This window comes from Bicyclus anynana, chromosome 12, assembly GCF_947172395.1.
Source record: "Bicyclus anynana chromosome 12, ilBicAnyn1.1, whole genome shotgun sequence".
Taxonomy (NCBI): domain Eukaryota; kingdom Metazoa; phylum Arthropoda; class Insecta; order Lepidoptera; family Nymphalidae; genus Bicyclus; species Bicyclus anynana.
The window spans coordinates 230,827-239,145 of record NC_069094.1 but is presented as its reverse complement, the minus strand read 5'-3'; the positions used below and the strand labels follow the sequence as shown (position 1 = coordinate 239,145).

The window sequence follows — 8,319 nt, the reverse complement described above, 5'->3', positions numbered from 1 at the left end:
AAAATTGGTATGTGCACTACCAAAAAAGTACAAAATATAGTGTTATTCAAGATTTTTTCAAAATTCTGAAGTTTTTTAATATATTTCGTTCATGTTTTGAGTTAGTTTTGTAAAGTTATTAGTGGATTATTTATAACACGTGCGAAAATATAAATACAAGGGGTGAAATAGGGTTTGAAAATTTACATCGATTTTCATGCGGACGAAGTAGAAAATCTCTGAGAACTCATGGGACACCCTGCCCGGGCTACCTAACACGCGGGACCGAGCTCAGCAGAAAACGGAGAAGACTAGCTCTGGATATGAAGTCTGGTTATGTATGCGGCGCCAGTATGGGTTAGGGTTACAGCCAAGGAACATAGGTTACAGGCTACAGCCATAGACAACTTTATAAGAGCACGGTCATAGATAATACTTACACTATATACTGAGAAGCACGGTATTAAGCGGACAGGACGATGGCTCTAAGTCTAAGCTCATACAGAACTACATCCACTGATGCTTCTCTAGCGCTGGCAAGTCTCATGGCCCATCTTCTAGCGCGAGAAAGGCTCAGAACCGATGATTTAAAAATGCCAGAGAAAAGAAGATCGGCTAGAGAAATGATTCTAGAGGCAGTTATGGCACCATGAATGGGCAAGTCTGTGAAAGGTCGTTGGACACAGGCTGATTAGAAATATAAGGAGCTGGATAGACAGTAAACACGGTACCATCACGTTTTGGATGACTCAGTGCTTTTCAGGTCATCAAGGGGTCTACACACAACACGCATTAAAAAAACTGCGCTAAATATACATATATGTAGAATGTTGTTATCAAGTGAAAAATGGGATATAATAGTAATTTTTCTGAAAACTATAATGAAAACTAAGGATAATAGCGAAAAGGAATTTGGAAAGGGAGAAGAGACTGCAACGTTGGTGGTAGGTCGGATGGCAGTTACACCAGCTTTCTGAAGGCCAGGCATTACCTAAACGGGTGCGCATGAGGATTTTCCCCCTATAGAAAAAAGGTACGTAAGAATATCAAAGAAGAATAATAGAAATAATAGGAATCGTAGTTAATCATTTTTCAGAATGGTAGCTGAGGTCCCATTAGACCCCCCAACCTTATGAATAGACCAACCTTATGAATAGACATTGTAAACATACTAACAGGGCAAGTTAAATAAAAGAAAAAAATGGAATCAAAATATATAATTTATAAGCAGGCGCGCGCTGCTCGTCCGCAGTAGATCTGGTCAGCATCAGTCAGTCCTCCCGCCTGTGCGCGCGCGCCGACAGCACGTCGCGGAACTGCGCGAGGATGGCGTTCTCCCGCTTGGCGCGCTCCTCCTTGCTGAAGGCGGCGAGCGCGCGCTGCTCGTCCGCAGTAGATCTGGTCAGCATCAGTCAGTCCTCCCGCCTGTGCGCGCGCGCCGACAGCACGTCGCGGAACTGCGCGAGGATGGCGTTCTCCCGCTTGGCGCGCTCCTCCTTGCTGAAGGCGGCGAGCGCGCGCTGCTCGTCCGCAGTAGATCTGGTCAGCATCAGTCAGTCCTCCCGCCTGTGCGCGCGCGCCGACAGCACGTCGCGGAACTGCGCGAGGATGGCGTTCTCCCGCTTGGCGCGCTCCTCCTTGCTGAAGGCGGCGAGCGCGCGCTGCTCGTCCGCAGTAGATCTGGTCAGCATCAGTCAGTCCTCCCGCCTGTGCGCGCGCGCCGACAGCACGTCGCGGAACTGCGCGAGGATGGCGTTCTCCCGCTTGGCGCGCTCCTCCTTGCTGAAGGCGGCGAGCGCGCGCTGCTCGTCCGCAGTAGATCTGGTCAGCATCAGTCAGTCCTCCCGCCTGTGCGCGCGCGCCGACAGCACGTCGCGGAACTGCGCGAGGATGGCGTTCTCCCGCTTGGCGCGCTCCTCCTTGCTGAAGGCGGCGAGCGCGCGCTGCTCGTCCGCAGTAGATCTGGTCAGCATCAGTCAGTCCTCCCGCCTGTGCGCGCGCGCCGATAGCACGTCGCGGAACTGCGCGAGGATGGCGTTCTCCCGCTTGGCGCGCTCCTCCTTGCTGAAGGCGGCGAGCGCGCGCTGCTCGTCCGCAGTAGATCTGGTCAGCATCAGTCAGTCCTCCCGCCTGTGCGCGCGCGCCGACAGCACGTCGCGGAACTGCGCGAGGATGGCGTTCTCCCGCTTGGCGCGCTCCTCCTTGCTGAAGGCGGCGAGCGCGCGCTGCTCGTCCGCAGTAGATCTGGTCAGCATCAGTCAGTCCTCCCGCCTGTGCGCGCGCGCCGACAGCACGTCGCGGAACTGCGCGAGGATGGCGTTCTCCCGCTTGGCGCGCTCCTCCTTGCTGAAGGCGGCGAGCGCGCGCTTCTCGTCCGCCGAGTAGATCTGGTTCTCCTTGCGGATGCGGACCGCCTCCATGCGCCGGTGTCTGCAACGATCAGTTCATATTGTACTATTAACTTCACAATAGCGTAATTAAAAATAGGAAACGACAAGCAGTGTGGCCACAGTCCATAGAAACATAGGATATAAATAATAAATATAACTCTTAGGCAAACATAAACTCCATGCTGTTTTACTTCAACATGCAAGTTGGTCTTGGCTAAGGACCAACACAATTTAGCACTTTATATGTTTTTTTTAATAAAATAAATTTTGTTTACAACAATTTCTTAGACTGGAAATTTCTGAAATATTTCGTATAATTGTATAATCTTTGTTTACATACATAGTTGATTACTCGATTCTAGACTTAATTAGCAAGCTTTATTGACTAATGCACCTGTCTGTACACATTACTGTAGCAATCAAAGACTGAAGTGATCCGAGTAATGTAGAGAGGCTATTTATGCTCAAGCCTCTGTTCGCACATCTGGTCAGGTTGCACGAAGCAAAAAAAATTTGTGTCTACACTGTATTGGAGTAACTTTGCGAGTAGTGTAATGTGAGTGTAACAGTGTGGTCACCTGCTGCCGCTCATGACGTAGCCCACGGACTCGTAGGACGCGATCTCGTCGGACGTGAGCCCGATCTCGCCTCTGCGCGGGATGCGCTTGCCCTCCGCCACGAAGGCGGCCATGGCGGCGCCCTCGCCGGGTAGTAGGGCGCGGCCGAAGTCCCGAGGCGCCAGCGCTCCGCCAGTGCGCGGCGCGGGCCCCGGCGCCTCACCGCCGAGCATGTCTTCATCTTTAGATGACTTCGATGTTTCCAAGACCTCGTGCTCCTCTAACAGATAGAGATTTAAAATACATATTATTCTTTCTTACATTGAATAAATTGCATTCAAGCAAATTTAGGACTAAAATCTCCACTTTATAACTAACTGTATTTTTTATTATAATATTGTACAGGTTGGTATCCGCAGTGAAAGTATAATGCTAAAGAGTATTTATTGGATTGGACTATGCTAAGAAACAATTTGTGACAATACAAACACCAATATGGATGTTTCTTAGTAAACTGTGTCAGTAATTGAAAAACTCAACGTCAGTAACGATAAATCCTGGTTTAAGATCTTTATTTTTCTCAAAAGAATTACATTAAATTTGCTTATAATATGAGAAATATAATTAACTCACTAAGGTGATTACTCACGTGTGTACAGACTAATTAGACTTAAATTGTACAGACAAAAAAGTAACTTATATTATTATTATCTCTTGTTTTATCAGATTACTTTACTAGATATGAGCCTAAACCATCTGTAGTCAATGTTAAATATCCAATAAAACAAATATTATTGTAAAAAAAATTATGTAAATGTAAGTGTTTGGATTGATCCTAAAAATCAGTCCCCTGGAGAGTCACAAAACCAGAATAGTTACTGTGGACAGCGTGGGTTTTAAGTACAAATAAGTCAAAGCAAAGCTCGCTAGTTTAATATATATAACAAAACAGATGGAAACCTGTGGAGTAAAAGTAAATAAACCATTCTCACTTCCTTTCTCCACCCAGATCTCCTCCTCACTGCTGGAGCTGCTGTCACTGCTGGAACTACGTGATTTCTTCTTTGCTTTCTTGCGAGCCTTTTTTATCTTTTTGAGTTTCTTCTTAAGTTTTTTCAGTTTCACTTTAGTATCTTCTTTGTCTTTGGACTTTTTGCTCTTCTTCTTCTCTTTGCTCCCTTCTGAACCCTTCTGGGGTGGTTCTTCATCTGAGCTAAAAGTTTTATTAAATCAAATTAATTACTATCATCAGCTTGTTTTAGTGATCCAGTTTTTAATGACCAGCCGTCTCGCCTCGTAGGGTGGGTGACTTGGAACGTAGATCAATCAGGCTGCTCCAATGGAGGCTGACAGCTGTCTGATTCAGTAATGATCACTGTCAGATGCTAGTGATTCATGTCTTTGGCTGGCATTGGCATTGGCTGGGAGTGTGACATTACCTACATCTATTTTCTAAGCTGCTACTGAGAAAATCTCATCATGTCACAGCTTAATGCAGGACAAATTAAGTAATTAATAAAATAGTCAATAATGAAATTGCAGTACTAGACCTGTGGCTGCAATACATTGAAATATAACAAAAACAGGTTGGAAATAAGTATTTTATGACAAAACAACATACAAGATAAAGAACAACACTCACTCAGGTCTGGTGGGAGACTTGCCCCACACTGAGGAGACTCCCACTTCTCCTATCCTCTCCCGCTCCTCCCGTCGGGCATCTAAGAACTCCTCCTCTTGTGGCTTGTAGCGACCTTTCGGAGCAGGGCCTCCGCTGCCTAGACCTAGACATAAATAAAAGGATATATAAATAATATAAAGCAAGCTTGGATAGCTCATTTATTGAGGAAGGCTTTAAGCTATCTAGCACAGTGCTACACATCATTATAATATAGCAAAGTACAGATACTTTAAAACATGAAAAAGTAAGTGAAATTACCTGACATGATAATAGACATTCTTCAAATTAGCTTCCATGACCCCAATATTATTGTAAATACAAGATCAGAAAGGGCTGAACAAACAAGTTGAAAACAAGTTGAAACTTATAATTTTTTTTTGTCAATATTTATGTACTTGGACAGGACATATCAACAGGGGACAATTGTTAAATTTTAAATTAACGTACCGCCGCCCAGGCCTCCGCCAGTGTACTCCCTGTAGGAGCTCCGGCCTCGGTCGCGGTGTTGCGGCCGCGCCGAGCGCTCCCTGTCACCGCGGTTCCGCTGCTCTTTGTGACGTTCGCTGCTGTCCCGCCTGTGCCGATCACTATCGCTGTCTCGCCTATCCCTGCTGTCCCGCCGCTCCTTGCCATTCCGCCGTTCTCTGCTGTCCCGTCGTTCTCCGCTGCTCCGTCCGTGTCGCTCGCGGCTCCGGTCCCGTTTGTCCCGCTCAGGGCTCCGTCTGTTCTTTTCTTCACTTCGATGCCTCTCGGGGCTCCGATGTTTATTTCTCTCGCGATCACCAGCCATTTGTTTGTTTACACACCACTTGTACACTTAATTGCTAAAGTTTTGTTGCATATTAAACAGGGTAAACGGAGGATAATCGAATCATTCTTTAAATTGTTGTTAAAAATATGAGGGCTTAGCAATAATGAATGAATAATTACAATACAATTCACAAAACTACAACATTTTGCAATTGCTAAGATTTTTCTTCACAATTCAAATGACATTGACATTTCACAGACATCAAAAATGCAACGAAAAGATGACATAAGGGACGTAAAATTTGACGTTTGGTTGACAACGCGCCATTTGACAGTCTTTGTCAAATTTATTGTTTTTTTTTTTCGAGTTGCGGGTTCCAGCTTCTTTGAGTCTAAAATCTTCTAAAAGTTCTTTCCACAGGATCTAACGAACACTTCTTTGCTTGGTTTTCCCGACTGTTGAGTACTTGTACCGAATCGTAAATCTACGGTTGAAATCATGAACTCGTTAGTCATTAAGGTCAATACTCAAGTGGATTGGAATAAGAAGCGTTTTGAATAAAGAAAAGCGTTCATGTTAATAATACAACGTATCAAGTTACAATAGTAGATTGTTATAAAAAGACCTATATAATACCCATAAAATATATACGAGGTATTTTTAGGGCCCGAGACGTAAGGCGAGGACCGCCTAAATAGAAACCGAGTTTATAATGGGTTTAGCCCCGTGTACGTGTTTGTACTCTGCTTTTCATTACGATTGCGAGAAAATAAAATAGTTTAGTACAATATTCAATGATTTATTTTGATTGAAAATTAAATAAAAAAAGTCTACAATTTTGGATATTATGGGAGATGCTTTTACCCGGTAACATAAAATCCGACTACTGTGAGGATGATTAATGAGTATTTGAGGTAAACGTGGGAGATAATAGTTAAAAAAACTCCTTTCGTAAGTGAATCCATTTGTAGTTGTTTTCTCCACTTTACCTAGGTATTTAAGAAAATGCGTCGATACTTTGATGGTAACAGATTGAAAATTTCATCCATCTCCAAATTAGGATCACCATTTTCACTAGATGAAGACAACAATAACAATGGGGATGATGTTTGTTTACTAGGTTTGAATATATTGATTTTTATGATACATTCGGGTAAATAAGGTCAATGTTAACTAATTTATACATAAAAAACAACGATTGTCTGGATATTTGCAAAATGATATAATAAAATTTCAAAATCTATTAAAAATCTTTTATCGTAATTAGATGAAAATTCATACAATTTTAGCTTCCTTACATTAAATGTGTCATTTTTCAATAAATGAACTATAAACATAAACGCGCAAATAACAAAGATATTAGTAATTTGTTTAAACGCCCATACAAACCTAACGATCAGCGAGCCAACGACGTCACTAAATCGTGCCATTTTGTATGGAGCGTTTTTCAGGGATCCGCGGCAGCGCCGCAAATCTGACTCTTTAAATCCCTGTAGCTCCGAAAGTAATGATCGCAGGTACCCTGTTACTTTTGCAAAATTGCTTTGCTATTAGTATACTCTTAATTTATATACAATTTAAAAAACTGTCATCATCCCTATTATTGTTGAAAAATATGAATGAATTTCTTAAAAAAATCAAGTGTGTATTATTCACGCCAAGCGGAAAACTGAGTCACGACTCAGTCTTCCGCTGCCGAAGTCGGGGACAAAACACGGGGATGTAAGTAAATCCGAATTCCAATCCGAAACCAAGAATTTCATAAAAGACAGTAAAACTATAATATTTTGTAGCCCGACCTAGAACAAAACCCAGGAGCTCATGAGCTGCGGAGACTACGGGACTAACGAATCTGTCGTAAGTATCAACACACGTGGATTTGCATCTCATCTACCTAATTATTGGAAGATCGAGCTGAGCGGATCAAAAGCGGTCGCCGGTCGCGGGCGGCACTCGGCAGGCCGACCCTCGGGACTGATGAATCCAAATGAATACATTTTAATCTACGAGATTTAAATGGATTCATTTGTGATGGATCGCGCTCTCCTTTGATCTGAGTCGTAAAACCATACCTATCTGTATACGTATAACCATGACGTGAAAAAAAGAAATCCTCTTATACGTTTAAATCCCACCTACGCAAACCATTTTGGGACTTTTTTGCTGATCGAATACAAAACCATTTGTTATTGTATTAGGATTAAAATAAGCTTAGAATGAAAAGCATTTACCTACCTCATTGAGATTCTAATCTAAATAGAATTTATCGGGTTCTAACAGATAAGCTAACCTTTACCTCATTCGTCTGAGTTTACCTCAGGTGAGATGCCTAATGTAGAGGCATTTTCTTAAATGATGGAGCGATTAATATGATTCCTAACTGCTGTTTTTTATAACATTTATTAATAACTATTACCTAATCTTTCATTATCTATAGTTTCATTCGTCCTATTTGAAGTTTTTTAATGTTAAAAACTTTCATATGAGTAATACTACTAGGACCTACGAGTATTTATACTAAGCAAACTTGTGTTAGCATAATGGATAATCAAAAATCAAAATCAAAAATAATTTATTTCAAGTAGGCTCAGTTTACAAGCACTTTTGAAACGTCAGTTGACTATTTGTAAAGATTCTACCACCGGTTCGGAAGGCAGGTTCTGCTGAGAAGATACCGGCAAGAAACTCAACAGTTGCTCTTTTGAAATGATATGACCTCCGCCTTCGATTCGGAGGGCTTAGTAGCTTTGTATTCAGTCCGGGGCATGCACTTCCAACTTTTCAGTTATGTGCATTTTAAGAAATTAACCATCACGTGTTTCAAACGGTCAAGGAAAAAAATCGTGAGGACACTTGCACCTGAGAATTTTTTCAATTCTCTGCCGTCATATGCAAATTGGCAGACTTGACTCTGCATTTGGCCTGCGTAATGGACTAAGGCCTGACCACTCTCATTCTGAG

At 42.7% G+C, this 8,319-nt stretch overlaps 1 protein-coding gene across 1 annotated transcript; it reads right to left on the bottom strand.

Moving 5' to 3' along the window:
- Positions 1-1,181: 1,181 nt before the first annotated feature.
- Positions 1,182-5,610, bottom strand: LOC112051912 (NKAP family protein CG6066). Its single transcript, XM_024090748.2, has 5 exons — positions 5,055-5,610; positions 4,569-4,710; positions 3,919-4,139; positions 2,948-3,206; positions 1,182-2,409 (listed from the first exon to the last, which is right to left on the bottom strand). The coding sequence occupies exons 1-5, from the start codon at positions 5,395-5,397 to the stop codon at positions 2,238-2,240; spliced, it is 1,137 nt and encodes a 378-aa protein (XP_023946516.1). The 5' UTR covers positions 5,398-5,610; the 3' UTR covers positions 1,182-2,237.
- Positions 5,611-8,319: the final 2,709 nt, after the last annotated feature.

Bases quoted from the DNA above. Each gene is read 5' to 3' on its own strand.
- LOC112051912 (XM_024090748.2), bottom strand. From the start codon at position 5,397: ATGGCTGGTGATCGCGAGAGAAATAAACATCGGAGCCCCGAGAGGCAT. The intron at 4,140-4,568 runs GTGAGTGTTGTT...TAAAACTTTTAG, and splicing joins AAGTCTCCCACCAGACCTGA to CTCAGATGAAGAACCACCCC. The intron at 2,410-2,947 runs GTGACCACACTG...TGATCGTTGCAG, and splicing joins TACGTCATGAGCGGCAGCAG to ACACCGGCGCATGGAGGCGG.